General features: G+C 38.9%; 1 protein-coding gene across 1 annotated transcript in view; it reads left to right on the forward strand.

Annotated features, from left to right (window-relative positions):
• Positions 1-13,209: 13,209 nt before the first annotated feature.
• nme9 (NME/NM23 family member 9) overlaps positions 13,210-19,790 on the forward strand; it is a 9,341-nt gene continuing 2,760 nt past the window's right edge. The window contains 14 exon segments of the mRNA XM_017309276.1: positions 13,210-13,349; positions 13,425-13,482; positions 14,155-14,258; positions 14,355-14,426; positions 14,770-14,886; positions 15,110-15,191; positions 15,333-15,415; positions 15,518-15,610; positions 16,970-17,124; positions 17,249-17,388; positions 17,391-17,609; positions 17,768-17,912; positions 17,989-18,096; positions 19,629-19,780. Of these exon segments, the coding sequence (XP_017164765.1) occupies positions 13,317-13,349; positions 13,425-13,482; positions 14,155-14,258; positions 14,355-14,426; positions 14,770-14,886; positions 15,110-15,191; positions 15,333-15,415; positions 15,518-15,610; positions 16,970-17,124; positions 17,249-17,388; positions 17,391-17,609; positions 17,768-17,912; positions 17,989-18,096; positions 19,629-19,780 (1,561 nt within the window). The 5' untranslated portion in view covers positions 13,210-13,316.

Raw genomic sequence — 19,790 nt, forward strand, 5'->3', positions numbered from 1 at the left:
TTTAAGGAGGTTCAGTGTGACGTCGTGTATTGGAGAGCACATTTCAGCTCTGGAGCAAAGAAGATTAKCACAGCTGACAGAGCCTTGGGTTTGCTGCTTACATTGTTTACAGATAAAACCATAATCAGCTGAATCAAACCGAATGCGGCAGTCACTTTCAATTTACTTTACAGACAAGGCTAATTCAATTACCTTTCCTTTTTATCATATACTCCCTGAACTGTAGCTGCTCACAGTGTGAGTACAGTCTGTGCTGAAAAACACAGCTGTATCACTGCTGCACCACAAGAAAGAAATAACACTGATACAAATATTTTACTGCATATTTGTATGTTTTTTTTTTAAATGATAGGTGCTTTAACAGAGTGRATTTCTTTTACAGATTGAGTTCAGATTAGCTTGGTGCTTTAGATGAAAGCCTTCCTCTTGCTGATTGAGCAGTGTTGAGGTAAAAAGCTGACTCTGAAACCTGGGAACGGCAAGTCCGTCTACCAGGGTGAGTCAGGCACATCATCTTTTCAAAACTCAGCCTTTTGAATAATACATGCGGGCTATAGACGCACGCATCAGCTGCCTCCGTGGCATTTCTTCTCCCCTACAGTCAGACTGCAGGCAGCCCATCTGCACCCATCTACTGTGAGAAAGCAGCCAACAGCACAACTGCGACAAAATACCCTCGATGCTGAACATTTCTGTTTATGGAAAAAAAATAAAATTGTCAGCAGTGGTTGTCTGCCTGAGGTCAAAGCTGGTGGTTCAGCGCCTAAGTTTCTTTTTCTTTTGAGTGCCAAAGATAAAAAGTGTTTTTAACACTTTTACTGTTAATTTATTATTTTGGAAATTAAGTTATTGTTTCACTTTTTGTATCTTGGAAGCAGAATGTGAGGGTAGCATTTGTGCAGCTGAGAACACGGATAGATGATATGCAGAGTATTTCGATTGAGCTTATGTTTTTTCTACTTTTCTTATTCTCTTTTTACATCTTATATTTGTTGTTTTATGTATTGATTTATTTATTTTTTTCACATTTTTGTGCTTGTTTCTGTATGCTTTTTGTCGTATTGTCAAGCGACTTTCAGTCTGCTATGTTGTCCAGCCATGCTTGGAGACGCTGCAGTGAGGATGACGAGTTTACACACTGGTTCTGTTCACTGAGTGGTGAAATAAAAAGATCTGAACCACAGCAGGGCATTCTGCTTTTTCTGTTAAGGTGGTTTCCCGGTGCTGGAAAACTGAATTGTCTGGGAGTTTTCAAACTCCCTGGACAGTTTTCCTTTTTTTTTTAAACTTAATCTTATTTGTTTCTTCAGGAATTATTATTTTTAGCCGCTAACAAATTTCAGTTTTGCTTGAAATTGTGATGGGATCATTCCTWGTGTGGRTAAGAAATTCATCTATTAGACCTAATTTTAATTATGAAGCTAAATTAAGCCAATTTCTTCACTAACATACATTAACATAACTTAGCACTCAGTTATATAATACTSAACATTTCTTTTACAACAGCTTCCCTTACTGATGCGGTAGGATGTCTCCTCTTCTCGAACTAGAAGTATTTGATGACAAGAACCCGAGACTGGAAATCAGTTCTGATTTATCCTAAATTAAAAAAAAGTCTGGAAATTTTATGGGATATGAGTTTAGAGCCAAATTTGGTATAGCAATGGGAAAATAATATATTAATTCCCAATCCTGCAGTCTTCTTAATACTTTCCTATGTTTATATCAACAACAGCCATGTATTAATCGTGATAATCAATCATTTTAACATTTTAAATGTACTTGAAGGACTGAGAATACAATGTTGTACAGAAAAGTCTAAAAGTTTACATGAAAAACATGTAGGAAGGAACTCTGTTTGCGTTTCTAAGCTTACTTTGTTGAATCTACTGCAAGCTTGAATAAAATGTATTACACTTTAAATCCTCAGTCAGGATTTCATAAATAGGCAAAAGCCAAAATGTATGTGAGAATAGAATAGAATAGAATAGAATAGAATAGAATAGAATAGAATAGAATAGAATAGAATAGAATAGAATAGAATAGAATTTTATCTTGGGGAAATAGAGTGTTTACGTACATTTATGAGTTTATATCAATGAAAATAAAATAGGTACTATMCTGGAACATAAAATAAACAAGGTAAGACAAACAATGCAGTCAAAAATACCAGATGCAGTTTTATCAAAATGTACAAATGAAATAGGAAAATGAAAACACCATACAAAAAGTGTGAAATAAATAAGAGGAGTGATGGTTACAGTCTAAGAGGCACCGGGAGGAACTTATGATAACACTCCTTTGTAAATCTGTTGCAACCAAATGTTTGTTTTTATGGTTGCAGCTTTCTCTGTTATTTTATCTTTTGTCGTTTGGCTCGAGCCAAATTAATCTAGTGATCTTACATAAACTGTTGGGCCATGGCAAAGATCAGAGGATCACTGCTGCTACATGCCCATGTCTGAGGCTGCTCATTATTTTTGTCCGCACTTTTCTTYTTTTTTTTTTTTTTTAACTCTGAGGCTGCATGAATACACCTTTGAAAGAGCAGGCAGCAAACTAAAAATAAAAGCCCAGCTTCTGCTGCACAGCTTCATTATCGACCTCTATTTTCTGTTATTATTATTATTATTTTTTTTTACTAAAGAAAGCCCTACAAATTAGGTGGCAGGGACTGTCAGTGTTTGCTTGTTCTGCTTCATAACTCACGGAGGCTCCAGTTGGCTCATAATGCTCTCGTCAATGCTGCTGTTTTAAGACAGCCGCAGACAAACAAAAATGCTGAAGAATGTGATGCTAGAAATCCAATTTTAACTTCAGAMTGAAGAGCATTAAACCCACAACTCTGACTTCTGTTCTCGTATAACTTGGGGGACAAAGAAGAGAGAAAACAGCAGAAAGCAGGAATTACACCTGAGAAGAAGACTTGAGCAGCTGCAAAACGAGTCTGTTATCTGCAATCTTTTGGGCGAAATAAGACCTTCAAACCACAACCTGATCCTCTAAATACTGTCAGCTTGCTAATAAACTGTCTTTTTTCAATTAGCACCTATCAGACTTTCCGACGATAACACAGAAGCAATTACATGCTGTGCTGCTGATAACTCTTCCGTCCTCCTCCCTCTACATCACTGCCACTCCGAGGCTTTTTGTTCCCTCACCAGGACAAGGTATCACTTTGAATAATCAGTTCTGAAACTGCGTCAGAGATAACAGGTCAGCCATTTCCTGGAGGCCATGATGGTGTTTGTGTGTCTTAGCAAGAGGTGCTGATGGCAGTTTTGGAGGCGAGATGAGCAAAGGTCAACCTGTGGTCTCATCTCTTAACACTTGGTTTCACAAATTATCATCCCTTTTGTTWAGTTTTTTTCTCAGTTTATGCCTTGTGGGKTTTTTTTCWTACATGTYCACTAGATCTACATTATCTTGTCCAAAATATTACTAATTTGACTTCACACATATATGAACTTGTGTGACATCCAATTATTATTATTCCATGGGGTTCCAGTCTCTGCAGTTATTTACGGATTCKGCGTTTTAGCGAAGGATTTCCACAAGGTTTCAGCGAGTCTATGAGAATTCCTGACCATTTATCCAGAAGCAAATATATGAGGTCAGACACTGATGTTAAAAGAAATTGTACCAGTCACTAATATTTGTTGAAGAAGTCTGATTGGATCGGCACACAATTTGGGTTAGAGATTTAGCAAGATAATGTATTTTCATAATTTGTGGATTCTTTCTCTTTGTATTTGTTTGTATGTAATGATCAGCAAAAACCAAACATAACATGCATAATATTACAAGAGTGTGTCTCTTGTAATATTATACATGTTATGTTTGGCAGCTTGCATCTATTATCTCCTGCTAATCAGAGATTGGGTATTAAAAGCTGAAATGAGCTTCCTGTGTGGAGTGGCCAGGCTCAGCCTTTGGAAATAAATTTTAGAGCTTGTAAATCCACAGTGAGCTCAAAGTAGAGCTGCAGCATCAAAAGWACTCAAGATGATTCTGTCAGCAGAAGTTTCGATTCATCCTTTAGGTTTTACGGTCTTTTGCCGCTGAGATGAGTTCCCTCTTTTTAAAAAAATAAATATCAGATCTGCTGGATGAAAGCCACTCTGCAACTTAAAAATTATAAAAATTTAAAAACAGTTGGACAGCTGATGCCTTTGGTGTTCATACTATTTGAGACGTATTTACTCCTCTTACTTTTGCCATTGGTTTTATTCTTTAAAAATAATAAATTACTAATAGTCACTGATTTGTTTTTAAAAGCACAATAAGTTAAAAAAATGTACTTAATTGATGTTCTCTTTGTTGTCAGTGAATCAGATGCCATTGAAAACATTACTTTCTCTTAAAATGGTGACACATTTGTAGGAAATTTGAGATTGTGAGCTGCACCCATAAAAAACTTTTCAAATACCATCAGCCAATACCAAACAGTTTTTGGCGGAGACGACGTGATAATATGGACCGGCAACTTTCTCTCTCTATGGAAAAGCAAGAMTTGATATCAGAGAATGCATGTCAAGGTAGGATTTTGCTCCCAGTAGAAATTGTACAGCTCCACAAGTACTGAGCTCTATTCTCCACAGAGTGGGATTTACTACAGRCTACCTCAAGAATTTGGAGGATTTATGGAGTTTTAATCCCAATAAACATTTTAGGGATCAGCTTTGGTCTCTTGCTGTTTATCCCAGAGTGACAAACACATTTGGCTGACTGGTGACCATTGATGTTTGAAGGTTGGGATGCCATCCCACAGTAGTGAGTGACGAGCTGGAGACCAACATGAGGAAGAGGTTCCAGGCTGTTATGGCTTACTAATGCACTGCTGATTCCTCTGTTTGGTAAATACCGGTAGCTAAATTGCTAAATTGTGAACTTCAATCACCCAATCCAAATAATAACAACATTGGTTACTATTTGGATTAATAACCAATGGTGTTATTAATCCAAATTAATAATAGGAGATTGCCCTACTGTCAATCTCCTATTGACAGTAGGACATGTCAATAGGAGATTGACATTRGCAGAGGAAAATTTGGGATGTTTTTCCTGTGTGCAGCCAACATATTTAACTGCTCTTGCAGTTAAAGTGGCAGTTAAAGTGGCACCATTTAGCAAACCTATTTCCAACAGAATAGGTTTGCTAAGAACCATTATTACAAAACTAAAATAATCCACCAGACACTGATTTTCTCACCTTTTGTGCTAATTTTATGTCAAAAGCTCAACCTTGTTAACTAAGAAATGTTGTTTCTTATTTTTACTTTAAAACCAGGCTCATAATRGCAGAGAATGAGAGCATGTGCGCTGCCTGCAGGTCCTGGAAACTAGACTTCAGGATGCAGCAGAGCTGAATAAGTAGAGTGGGTGACTGCAGCTATTAACCTGGAGCAGTTTCAGCTTTGACAGATAACAGAGACCTGCCTCTAACTAATGATGCACCACAGTCACAGCAACAACTGGCAGCCTACTTGTGAGCAGAAAGATTGGAAATTAACTACGTTTAAGCCAGAACTCTGGCCAATCAACCATAACGTGGATTTTTTTTTTTTCTGCAAGCAAACAAGGAGGATAAACAGTTCAATAGGAAAACGGTAATTGTCTCATTTGGCAGCCTTGCAATGGTAATTATGACTTTCCAAGCAGGTGTGTATAGCCTTAAGTGATGAGGCAACTCATCTCTTGCATTTACATTCAAACAATTCAGCTGAATTTTTTCCCCCAGCTCTTTCTTTGTCTACACTCTGTTTTGGAAAATGGAACAAAGAAGGGGAAAAAAAAAAAACACTTCTCGCTTGAGGCCAATTTGTCTGAGTGGGGAGGACAAAAAGTGATGCTGGATGCATTTATCAAATATGGCAATTTGCTTAATGGACTCTGACAAAGCCATTGGCGCTCTTTATTTAGATGCAGATGACTTCCTCCATACTGGCTTCCTCTGTCACAGTTACAAGCGCCTGTTAGGGAGGAGAGAAGGAAGCGCCCTCCTGTTTTTACAGACCCACAGTTAATCACCAACGCAGCCTGTCGGTATATGAGACTGACAGACGACACTGCTTCCTGTGGCTCACACAGTTTCTCATTTCGCATAAAATCTTTTTTGTAATGCAGCAAACAGAAAGCAAACAATCGCTCAGTTAAAATTGCGCCACCCGTTTTGAGAAATGGAGAGGACCAGTGGAAAAGTCTTAAAACGTTGTCGGTGAATTATCCCATTCAACACACCACTGCTGAGAAGCATCACTGAAGCTCATAAATGCAGCTTYCTGAGTTAATATTTTCACTTCTTTTAGTTCGACGCTGCTTAATATTGTTGACCATGACAGAGGAAATTAGGCTGTTTTGTATTCAACTGCTGTTTTGCTTACAGGAAAGTTTTTAGTCCTGGAGGAGCTGATAAGAACCAGCAAACTGGAGGCACATTAGTTTTCTGCTATTAAAAAACTCACAGAGCCTTAGTCTTTGCTGCTGGATATTCATCTATTTAATCACACAGTAGGGCATAAGAACTGCAGCTCRTGTTGTTCCAATCTCTTCTCGAAAAGAATATCCCATRGCTACGGTGTGAAAGTATGTGAAATTCTGAAAATATTCACAGTTTGCTTATTTAATTAACTAAATGTCCATGTTTCCTCCAATTTAGCATTTAAAATAGTTGCAAAATCGTRTTAATGCAGCATGTTACAATTTGCAACATCTTGCAAAGGTATTTATTCTGCTTTTCCATATTTATTCACATTACAGTCATAAGCCTAAAAAAATTCAAAACATTTTACCCGACATGCAAACACACAGTAGTGAATAACTGTGATGTAGAAGGRAAATGATCCTTTGTTTTCACAATTTTCTACCAATTGAAAATTCAGACAATCTCTTTTATTCTGCCCTCATTTACTCTGATGCCCCTAATGAAGATTAAGTTCAACTAACTACTTTGCTCTGAATTTTCTGCTCATTCCACTTTACAAAATAAATCTCAGTCTAACTGAATCTAGTGCTTATGTGAACAGCAATTTCAAATCTCACCACAGAATCTAATTAGATTTAGTTCTGGACTTTGACTAGGCTCTGACTTGTATGTTAAAAGAGTCAATGTCCCACATTTTTCCTCCCTTCTGAAGTTAAGCATTCCCATTGCATGATGCTGACACCATCTATGCCACATGCCTACTTTTTCCATCTTCCATTTGATTACTGCTCTGTGAGATTTCCAATGCTTGAGATGTTGTTTTATAAGCAGATCCTGCCTTAAACATCAAGGGTTTTTTTTCCCCCCCTTTAATCTTCATGATGAAGTTTGTTCACTGATGTTCTCTAACAAACTTGTGATGCCTCGCAAATTGAAAGGGTCTGAGTAATTTTTCAAAGAGCTCTTAGTGTCCTGGAGTTGCAGTTTTATAAAGCTCATTAGTGTGCCTCTAATTCAGGGCTGTTTGGCGTTTTAATCTCACTTAAAACCTGCTGTACATCATCAAAGACAAAGGGAGGTTGGAGTCGTGATTCTGATCTTTGCTTAAAGCTGAAAGCTTGAGCATCATGGATGGTGCAAACGATCAATTGGGAAAATGCTGTTCTCCTTAAAAATGTGCCCAGCTGGATAGAAAAGCATTTTTGGGGGTGGGGGGGAAATCCTGTTGAAGACTTTGCAGTTGATACTAAAGGACATAATCTTGTGATGCTTCGAAGCCTTCGGCACCGATATTAATCAAATCATTACATGCAGATTAGTCAATAATTAGGATAATTGTTATTTGCAGCCCAGCTGTTCAATGAAAAAAGCAGAAGTTGTTAAGATTCGTGTTGGTTGGAAAAAATAAGACAGAAGTGAAAACCAACTGGGATATTCATACATTTGTTTTTTGAGTAATTAGACTCAAGTCCTTTGGGGCGCAGTTTACAGTCGAGATGATGAACCATTTTGCAAAAATAAATAGAGCAGACTTAAATATAACTTCTGCTTCTTCTGATTCACTAATGGAGACTAATCCTCAGAACTGTGGATGCTTTAAATCCATGTCTCTTCGTACCTCGGAGAGATTAACAGCAGTCCACAGGGGGAGAGTTCACATCAGTGCTGGGGATCTACCGAGAGGCTGCTAAATGGTTCATGGACGCCTCCAGCATCAGTATGGAAACCGAATTCAAGCAGAGACCTTCAAAGACAGTCAGACAAATGGCCTGTGGCAGAGACTCTTACATCCYGCATAAAGAGCTTCTCTAAATTCAGCCGAGGGTCAGTGGCGGAGCGCCGTTAGATTTAAGGTAGTGTGTTTGATGTTAATGAGCCGCAAAGTTTTTAGGCTAGGAGAGAAATGAGTCTTTCTTCTAAGATCTAATTTGAGCAGACGGATGTACAGAAGTTTGCTAGTTACTCCACAAGGGAATTAAATGAGTCAGACATTATTTTGAAACCAATTATTTGATGCCAAAAGGTGTAATATGAAGGATAAGCTTAGTGCACCATTACTCTGTCCAAGGGAAAACAAGGAGGCATAGCCTGTTAACTGGAAGTGTGCGTGTCCACTCTTCATGCAGACGTGTTGCTGTAAATAGTAAAGCAATGCMTTTRTGCACATCAGAATAGTCCATCTACAGTTTGCAGATCGGGACCTCACGTCTGCAGGCAGCACACATTACTGATGACATCTGATGACACAGAGGTCAATGGTTTAATAGGCCGCCAGAGACGAAAGCATCAAATCAGTGTTCGTCATTGACTTGATAAGACAAAAGCAATCACCGCCGTGCATCTCTCTAATGAAATGAAACAGGAAAAYGCAGGATCCTACGTAGAGCAGCGAGCGAATGCTTGTTTCTTGGAACAAGGGCTTTATCAGGACGCTGTCACAGCTGGCATGACGGAGGGACATGATTGTTGGCCCCATCTGGATGCGTAATGGGCTCAGAGTGAGAGAGCATTGGGGTTACAAATACAAACCTTACAAACCAAATTAACTACCTACAATCCCCGGCAAAGGTACCCACATTTATCTCATTGCAACCTCAGACTTCTGGGTATTTGAATGGGGTTTTAAGTGACCAACTCAAAAAGTGCATAATTTCATATTAATTTTTTTTGAAAAATAGCTCAGGCTCAGTGAGATTGGATGGAAGGTCTCCACTAAGAATCCCAATTATATTTTAAATCTTGGCTTTTACTGATCTAAACAGCCACGTCTTCAAAGCTTTGCAGTCACGACAAGCTACTTCTGTTTTCAGTGTATTCAGWAGTCATCTGTGAGATATTGAAAGCTCAGAATATTGTTTTACAACCTAATGATGTGGGGGTTTTTTTGTTTCTTTTGCTTTGAACTTCTCCCTAACCTATTTGGTGCTTTTTCATCTTGTTCGTGTCTGGTCACAAATATTCACCTAATATTCAGGGCAATTGCTTCGATTTKATTTTATTTAGAGGGAGTCAGAATATGGATATACACCACACCTTTTAGGAACCACAWAGAATGCATAGTTTTTTCTTTGCACTACTTTGTGTCTCAGTACCAGTTCGTTGGGGTAACGTGACAAAATGTGGAGGCGTTCAAGGGAGATGAAAACTTTCTCAATGCGCTGCAAACGTAGAAAGCAAAAAACAGTGACTAATGGGGAAAACATGACATAAAAACACGGGATACTTCTTTCAGAGTGTCTTATTTTAAACTTTTCTGTCCCACTTGCTGTCATTGTTCACTCTGATTTGTCCTTTTGAAGAATTAGTCCAGTTCTAATGGCTGTTTTCATGTGCCTTCTTCATGATGGAGGAGGCTGTGGAGCCGAACAGCTTAAGTGCAGCAGTTCATTGAAATTCATGTGGGAAGAGCCTGGAAAAGAGTTCGGATGAGGGCCAATTTCACCATATAAATAAACAGCGCAGAGTGAGAAAGTACGAGGGCTCCGGTGTTATTTTTGATTCCACTGCTTCTGTTTTTTTTCTCGGAAACACAGAACATCAAGACTGGGCAGAGACTGAGGCATAGCAGCAAAAGCTGAGAGAGACATGAGGTAACACTTCAGGTTCACTCTGAGTGTGAATGTGGTAGTACCATCAGCTGCAAATATAAAAGCTGAACTGTCGTGTTTTAAAGTTGGTTGTGTTTTCACCTGCATTCATTGTGAATATTTCTAAATAGACGTGTGCATAAAAGGTTTCTTGAAAGCGTTTCCTCTCTGCATCATAAAAAAGGCATGCAAGACGCGAAAATGTCAACGTGACTTTCAGGCTTTAGTGCAGCAATACTTCAGAAACGTGTTACAAAAGTACACCTGTGGTCATGCTTTTGGGATTTTAATTATCTCTTGGAACCATTCTTTTTTTATGAGTCTAATAATAATGCTRCAAAAAATGTCACGAAATCAAGAATTAGCTGCACAAGATTGAATTTATTGTGAATATCAAATGAGAACTTCTGCTTTTGCTTTTTCAGATCATTGTGCAAATTTKAATACATAACCYGAGTAAATACAAAAAGCTGTTCCCAGAATGATTATTTCATTTCTTAAAGAACAGATATCCAAACCAACCTGGCTTTGTGAGAAAAAGTTATATCTCTCCCCAGCCTTGGTAAACCTTTAATTAACTGTGGTTAACCACTTTTTTTTTTTTTTTTTTGAAGCATAGTTCAAGTTCAGAATCCACACACTGGACTAATTAATCCCAGAACTGTAGAATCACGAAATAATCAAAATAGAAGCTACATGACTGCATGAAGTAGCCTCAACAAACCACTCCAACAGAGCAGATATGTTGAATTAGAGCATCTGTTATTGACAAGACTTTTGTCATTCACTTTTTCTTGGTACTCACTGACACCAGAGATTATAAAATCTGTCTCATAATCAGTTTACTAAAAGCTGTAATGTCAGTTCTGTAATTTTTTTATCCTTTAACTTTTACCTCMAAGTTGCTTAATGTATACTTTCTAAACTTTTTTAGATCACAATGAGTCTTATATCTTGTATACAAAAGCTTCAGACCAATAGCTTCTCCTTTGTTTTGATTTTTTTCTTTGATTTGAGGCACTCTGGTGTAATTACGCGTCTGCACTCACCGTGAATATTTTTAAAGTTTGCATGCAGCATTTTGCATGTTGTTCAGAATCATCTTGTTGTTCYGAATCATCTTGGCACATATACAACATAGAATATTTTTTCCCATTGAGCAACATATACACTATGATGAAGTGTGCAATGAACAGTGACTGTTACAGTATGTGAAAGCAGTCCGAATCTCACAAAGCCAAAACATCATGCTCCAAAATAAAAAAATTCAAGAACAGTTAAGAAACAAGGTCAGTGACACCCATCGGTCTGGAAAGTTTTAGAAAGCGCTTTGGGTCTCACAAACCCACAGTGAGAGCCATTATCCACAAAGGATAAGGAAGATTACCTTGCAGGAACATCCAACTGTGTCAAGGTTTCAACAATCTGACCCAAACTTTCACCTTTAGATGAAAGYGAATTGTTAGGTTGGGTGAGAGTTTTAAAGTTGAGGAACAATACAATAACCACCAAGACTACAGGGAGTTGAGCACAAGAAACTGCTGAAAACACCAGTGTCGCTGTCCAAATGAGGGACGGTTTCAGATGATATCGGACTGAGACGGTCCTGGCGACTAAAAATTAAAGGTGGACAGAAATTTTAGAGCTATACAGACATTAGTTATTGTATAGTATCTATATAGTATCTAACAACATTATTGTATTTGAAGTAGTCAGAGTGAAGACTTCAAATCTCACCACAATCAAGCTGCCAGTCCATCACAGGGCAAAACAGAGACCCACAGGACAAACAACCGTACACACCCACACTTAAAGTTGAGGACAATTTAGAGAGAGCAGTTCACCCAAGAATGAAGTTTTTGGACTGTAKKAGAAAGCCAGAATACCTGGGGAGAAGCAGTGCATGAACAGGGAGAACACACAAACTGCATACAGAAAGAAGCCAGTCTGGAATTCAAACAAGTTGCAAGAAAACCAATTAGATTTTTTTTTTCAGGTAAACTAGTGTCATTGTATTTCATTTTTGATTCAACAATTATTTCAACCTGAAAACAGTTTTGTTCAGAAAAGCTGAAAAAGTCTGGAAACCAACTAACCACAAAGATATTTTGAATTTCTAAGTAAAATAAAACTCGACATATAGACCTCTCACCACATTCCGTAACTAATACGTACCAGAAGAAGAAGGTATAAAAAGACCTCAAGGGTTGGAAGACTTTGCTACACAAGGCATGGCAGTTTTGCAAGTATTATTTTATTTCTATTCACAGCTACACTCTCTTTCATCTACACCTCGGGTTTGAGTTCAATGTCAACTCTGCACTCTATGTTGCCTTTTTTTCATTGGAAATGGGTATGTGTGAACCAAAGTGAACTAAAGGAGCCTACCCCTGTTTCAGGAAAGGCGTGATTCCATGGAATAACTTGACAACAATATGAATACCTGCAGCTTTAYTTAAACTGATATATGCATAGTTTGTGTAGGTTAAGAAGGTGAACTGAAAAAAGTATTCATGTGTATCACCTGATTCCCTTTCTTTTCCCCCCAATAGTCAATTCGAAACAATTTTCAACTGATTATTAGGGTGTACCCCGCCCCTCGCCCGGCACGCTAGCTGGAGATAGGCACCAGCAACCCTCCCGACCCCACTGAGGGACAAGGGTGAAAGAAAATGGATGGATGGATGAATTTTATAAATAAAATCTGAAAAGTTTGGCATGAGCAAAACATCACCATGGCCGCATTTTATCCTTTCTATTGCACCTGCTATTTACATGGAAAACATTTTCAGTCATACATGTACAACAGTGGAAGAGACATACCCCAAAAGACTTCAAGCTGTAAAATCAAGCGGGAGGTTCGCTGTAAACCATGATAACGATGATCTTCAGAAATAAACAGCAAATAAAGGGTCTCTTCTAAATTGAGAGAGATGGAGAACAATGACCCCTGGCGGATATGGAGATGTGTGCAAGTACAAGTTAAATTAAATAGAGAGCAACAAACACAGTTGCGAAATTGCACTGTTGACTGAAACCGTTTCATTTTTAAATCAATAACATTTATAATGGCATGACATTAATAATGGCTAAAACTTAAACTAATAAACTTGCTCACGGTCGAATAAAACTGTTGCTTAGCAACCAGTCGTCAAACAATCGCTTGCGTCGTCCACAGAACAAGAAAAAGAACTGAATGCTTTAAGCTAAGCAAAAATAACTAATTCAGTGAGTTTTATGTTTTGCTTTGCCATTAGTTTTATATGTTTTTATATCGTTTCCTGTAAATACAGTTTCATCTACAAATGGCAGGGAAGAAGAAAGAGGCAAGCCTGCAGGTTGGATAGASACCAAATAGTTTATGTTAGTGTCTCTACCTTCATTAGTCTTTAATTTGTAATTTTGTTCTTCAGGCATCAGTTCTGAACCAAGAACAATGGGAGGAAATGCTTACTATCAAAGGTTTGACAGGTAAGCTTTAAAAGGTTGCTTTTGGTTGTTTGTCCCTCCTTTTTGTGTCTGTAAACATAACACTGAGTTAAACAGCAGTTTTGTTTAAATCTATAGCAGATCATTGGAGGCGGAAAGTAACTAATTACATTTACTCAAATTACTATAATTAAGCACAGTCTGTATCTCTACTTTTTAAAGTTGTTTAAAAATCTTTAATGTACAATTTTAACGAGGTACGTTTCCCATTTTACACCAGTTTGTTTGTTCACTCGTTCCACCTTGGCTGACAGAGATGCCCAGTTATGCATTGTATTATGCTGCCCCCTTGTGTTCTTGGGAATAATTGCAGACGGAATCGATGCACCATCACTAATCTTTTAAGTTTTTTGTCTCAAATACAGAGAAGAACAAAGTGAGTTGACAGCCCTGGTAAAGACGTGTAGAAAGTTTTCATTTAAATAAATTAATCATGAATTACAGTGTCATTGATTCACGTGGACATTTTTGGGGAAAATGACGTTTKAATGTGAGGCAAAGGCTCCCATGTTAAGAAATTATTGTTTATTTTAACAAAACTACAGATTTTCTGAGAATTTTAAATTATTATCCTACTGTGATAATAAATGAATCTAGTTGTATCCTTTTGGTATCAGAAAGTTTGTCCATGTACTGTCACTGTCCTCCTTGTAGTTGTGGATGTTTACCAGCAGTGGTGCGGCCCCTGTCGAGCAGTGGTTAGTCTCCTCCGAAAGATAAAGAACGAACTCAGTGATGACCTGCTGCATTTTGCCACTGTGAGCTGTGTTTTAGATTCAAAATGTATATCTTTCAAACTTGAAGGCGACACTAGCAGAGGAGCTTYGTTTCATGTGTTTGTGTTTGTGTGACAGGCTGAAGCTGACAGTATCGATGCCCTGGAGAAGTATCGAGGAAAATGCGAACCCACCTTCCTTTTCTTTGGAGTCAGTGTGTGTTCCTACGACTTCTGTTTGCATGCTTACACTTGTTTTAATATTTATAGATTTTTATGATTTATTTTCTAAAAATTCCACATAAATGGTATATTCAATTCCATTTGTACTCCATTTCACAGTGTTTTTTCTATTTTTAAATTCTACAAATTGGCTCACCAACTGTTCCAGTTTATATTTTCTTTTTTCCCAGATCAGAATCACTAATTATTTTGTGTCCTGATTTAACTCAACATAGTTGTACTTATTTACTTAAGTCTGCAGGCTGAAGCAAACAGAGGTTTTATATTTGAACTAAATGTGCTGACTGGCTGGGTTTGTGCTGCATGAACAGGGTGGGGAGTTGGTGGCTGTGCTGCGAGGGGCCAACGCTCCGATGCTCCAGAGGATGATTGTGRAGGAGCTAGCCAAGGAAAAGCTGGTCATGGAGCAAGGCAGTGGTCGCAAAGTGGTGAGCAGTGGCACAATGATATGCACTTGCCCTGTTGCTTGAAGATAATCTTACTTTAGAGGGTTTAAAAAAAAACAAAAAACTATAAATCATGCTTTTTTTTCCATCCCTGCTGTTTCAAAATGAGTGTTTTTTGTTGTGATTTATGAGCAACTTCAGAATCGGATGAGCAATGCTTTTGTGATTCACATAAACATATTTAAAAGTTATGTTTCTGTCTCAGGTGAAAGATTTTGGTCTGTTGGATGAAGAGAAGAGAGAGGAGGACGAGCTTCAGCAGCCACAAAATGAAGAAAGTATAATTGGTATTTTGTGAAAGCAATGTTTTGTACAGTTCATCTCTGTAGCTTCCAGTCCCCTGGTGACATTTTTTTTTTACTTTGTACAGTTTTGCATTTTAACAGCAATAATGTCCGCCATTCAAACTCTTCTCTGTTTCCGCGTAGTTCCTGCCARTAAATCCTACACAGTTGCCATCATTAAGCCTGACGCAGTTGCTCATGGCAAGGCAAATGAGATCATTATGAAGGTACAGAGAGATTAACCATGTTCACACTCCAAGAAGACAAGATTTTCTCCAGCCCTYCTGCTGGCATTCATCCATTCTGTTGATGCTTCTCCTTCTGGATAGATTCAAGACGCCGGGTTTGAGATTCTTGCACACGAGGAGCGCWCTCTGACTGAAACGGAGGCTCGAGATTTTTACCAGCATAAAGCAGCGGAGGTACGGTGTAATGGCACAAATTACGAGGATAGCGCAGCATATGGCGAGGAAAGCACATACAGCATTACTCATAGGAAAAATCATGTTAAGCTGAGAAAAACTGATGATGGTGCAGTGAAGGTTTGTGCGGTGGGAGGAATCGATATTCTAAATCAACATACGAATRTGAGCGTGAAAAAATAAAAATACATTTGACACCCATCTGTGTTCCCTCTCAGGGCTTAAAATAGAGCTGCTGAGAAGGAATTTTTCGATTGCTTGTTGTGCTGTTTGTTACAAGACCAAACTGAGATTCATCCGAGCAGTATATATGTAAGCAGGTAAAGGAGAAATTCTTCAACAAATTAAAATCAGCATGAGTTTTTCCATCAAATGAAAAGCTGGGAGTGTCCATACAATGACTTGAAAACACTTTCATACTCTTCTCTCACATTTTGTTTTGATACATTCATAAACCTTAGTTTTGATTTTATGTAATATACTAACACAAAGAGGCACAGAGTTGTGAAGAAAATTTTAAAAATAGTTTCTGAAGGTTTTACACATAAAAAAGGTAGAACTATGGCAGCCTCTACTGAGTCAATACTTTCTTGAACCATCTTTTGTTTTCCCTGCAGTTGCAGCTGCAAGYCGTCTGGCATATACGTATCTCCTCTGGCTCTTCACATCTAGAGACTAAAAGATTGTTCYTTGCAAAATAAGTGAAGTTAAGTGAGACTGGGTGGAAAGCATCTGCAAATTAATATTCAAGCCTTGCAACAGATTCTCARTAGGTCTGCCCTTTAACTAGGCCATTCTAACACAYATGTATGCTTTGATCTAAACCATTCCAGTGTAGCTTTTATTCCATAGATATAGGTTCTTTGCCATGCTGAAAGGTGAACCTCAATCCTACCAATCTAAAATGTTTTTCAGTCTCTAGCTTGTTTTCCTCCAGAACTGCTCTGGGTTGTACCCCAGCCATCAACTCTGACAGCTTTTCTTCCCCTGCTGCAGAAAAAGCAATCCCTGCCTGCAGCATAATGCTGCTGCCACTGTGCCTCAGTACTAGGATGTAGTGTTGTGTTTTGGTTGCCAGAAGTTTTTCTTCAAAATGTTTTCTATTTCCCTTTCATAATCTGTGGTGAACTACATAGCGGTCAGATTTGTGGAGTGGACAATGAATAGCTCCTGTCCATAGATTCTCCCCACTGTGGATCTCTTCAGCTCCTCCAGAGTTTCCACAAACCTCTGGATTTCAGTAAAATACATTATTATTTTGAGTTGTAAACTGACAAAATGTGACAAGATCCAAGGGGAATAAATAGTTTTGCAAGACTCCTTAACGAGTCTCTTCTTGTTTATTCTGCTKTCTTTCAGGCTTGCTTTGAGGACTTGGTGCAGTTCATGTCCAGTGGTCCCTCCCATATTCTGGTGCTTTCTCAGATAGAGGGCACAGCCAATATCATACCAGCATGGCGTGAGTTCATTGGCCCAGCAGACATAGAGGAGGCCAGGAGAGAAAAGCCCGAAAGGTTAGTGAGAAAGAAATTCCGAATGTTGCACATTTGAAGAAAAAGGAACAGAGGACGAAAGCAACTAAATCTTCAGTTTGGTGAAAAATATCATGCATGCATTTATTTCTGCACTGTTGATCAGCATARCTGGAAAGGATCCCAGTTCTGGGTCTGGAGTAGGGAGTGAACAGCACATTCTCGCCTGCTTGATCAGACACACCCAAACGTTATGCTTCTCTTTGGTTGAGCACCAGCCGAGCATCCATCTGGTCCTCTCTTCCTCCTCCCCCACCCGACTTCCTGCAGCTTGCGGGCACAATACGGCACAGAGACGCTGTTCAACGCAGTGCATGGCAGTGCGGACAGCGACCAGGCCAGCATGGCGCTCGCCTTCTTCTTCCCCAACTTTAGGACGGCCTCCGACGCAGAGCAGGATGGGGAGGAAGAGCGTGTGGAGAGGACGCTGGCTCTCATCCGGCCCGACGTTGCCAGGGAGAACAGAGGTGGGGCTCAAGCCAAAGGCACAAGCACAAATGCTCCTGAGTGGGAGCGCAAGCGCAAACACATGCACATGCAAAATCACTGTTCTTCTTAATAGTATAGGGCTGTGATTAATTATCACTGCAGAGGGTTTGAGTCACTATCACCTGTTATTTTGCAGATGAGATTTTGGCCCAGATTCACAAGTCGGGTTTCACAGTCGCCCTCCAAAAAGAGGTGATGTTGACCGAAGAGCAGGTCAAACAGTTTTACTTCCAGCATGTGGATGAAGACTACTTTCCTGCACTTATGCGAAACATGACAAGGTAAATTTGACCTGTGCTGCTGTGAATCTAAATGTCACACAATGCAGACATTAATTCTCCATCTCTGTGACCACAGTGGGCCTGTGCTGGCGTTAGCTCTGGCCAGGAAAGGAGCTGTCCATCACTGGAAGAACATCCTCGGCCCTCCTGACCTTCACAAAGCCAAAGAAGAGGATCCTGAGTGGTGAGTCACGCGTGCCTCTCCTCATTCAGCTGCTAAGAAGAGAGCAAAGGGTCACTGCGGTGTAATTTCCTGCAGAAATGCGGTGGACGTTTGAAGGTGAATCKGTGTGACAGCTTGTTAAATAAAGCTCCTCTTTTCASMTTCCTGTTTCACAATTTTCAGGTTTTGATAACAAGATGAAAGACTGGCATCCTGTATCCACTGCTCTAAAATCGCACTAGAAAAAAAGAAATCAGATGCATAATAACTTYATTTCCAYCGGCAGCGCTATTACACCGCAAAATATWTTTTTTTGTATTATTATTGTGTCTTTTCTTGCCTGYGAAGGCTTCTGTGGCTTTTCTAAGGATGTTTTATTAAAATGTGAAAATTACCAGACGGCAAAATGGCAGGATGGTCAGATGTGAACAGAAACACAGAAAATGACTCAAATTTGCTCACCAGAAAGATCTGACTGCTGAAATTACATTTGAATTACCCAATTTCCTCCGGAAAATTCTAGAAACCATCAAGTGTTTGTTCTTCTGCGCGGAGGAAACCTAACTTAACTTGCTGGTCAATCTTGCATTGACTTGCAATAGTATTCATGCATCTTTAACATTTTCTCACATTACAGAAACATAAACTATACATTTGCATTCAGCTCTATTAAATCAGATACACCTAAGTAAGATTATGTTGAGCCAAATGCCCTAAAAAGTCACATATTTAGWAAAAATGTAAGTTAAACACGGTGAAGGCAGCATCATGCTATGGGGATGTTTCTTTCTTCATCAAGGACAGAGAAAGTGATCAGAGTTTATGGGAAGATAAATGGAGCTAAATAAATGGAAATCTTGGAAAAAAAAAATGCAAAAGGCTTGAGAGGCAGAATTTGGCCTGATGGTTTAGTTCCAGGCATATTCGGGTGTTAGAATGGCCTAGTCAAAGTCAAATCAACACAGATGAAGATACATTTATCACAAAGTCGAAACTTATATCCAATTAAGGAATAATTTGCGGCAAGACTCGTTTGACTTTCATAGATTTTCTAAATCAGAGGTGCCCAATGTGTGGCCAGGGGGCCATTTGTGGGCCTTGAATTGATTCTGTTTGGCCCCTGACCCCTAATCAAAAATGGTAAAGAATTTGGAAAACAAAACAAAAAAAAAAGATGACCGAAACAATTTGGAAATGGTCTGCTTTTCTTTTATTAATAAGGAGACAGTCTGAAGCCTGTTTTAGATCTACAGATTTCACAAAAGTTTTTATTTTATTTTATGCAGGTAAAACAAAAAACAAAAATGAAGAAAAAAAAATTTCAACAGATTTTTGCATGTTTTACTTTATGAACTGCTAGGAGTTAAAATTGGCCAGTTTTGGCCCCTGAGGCAAAATGTTTGGACACCACTGCTCTGCATCCAGTCTGACAAAAAACTAGGAAAACCATGTATGTCTTTCCTCCCAGTTGGACTACTTTGTGTTTGTCAATCTCAATAAGATTATTTACTGTGCAGTACATACAATATAATCCTCTGTCTCCYCCTATATAGTCTGAGGGCCAAATTTGCTGTAGAAAATGAGCCCATCAACCAGCTTCATGGCAGCGCAAATCCTGAAGAGGCGGAAAGAGAGCTGAACTTTTTCTTTCCTCAACAACGGACACTGGCAGTCATCAAACCCGGTGCTCTGGAGGAACACAGAGGTTCTCCTTG

This window comes from Poecilia reticulata, linkage group LG2 (genome assembly GCF_000633615.1).
Source record: "Poecilia reticulata strain Guanapo linkage group LG2, Guppy_female_1.0+MT, whole genome shotgun sequence".
Classification (NCBI taxonomy): Eukaryota; Metazoa; Chordata; class Actinopteri; order Cyprinodontiformes; family Poeciliidae; genus Poecilia; species Poecilia reticulata.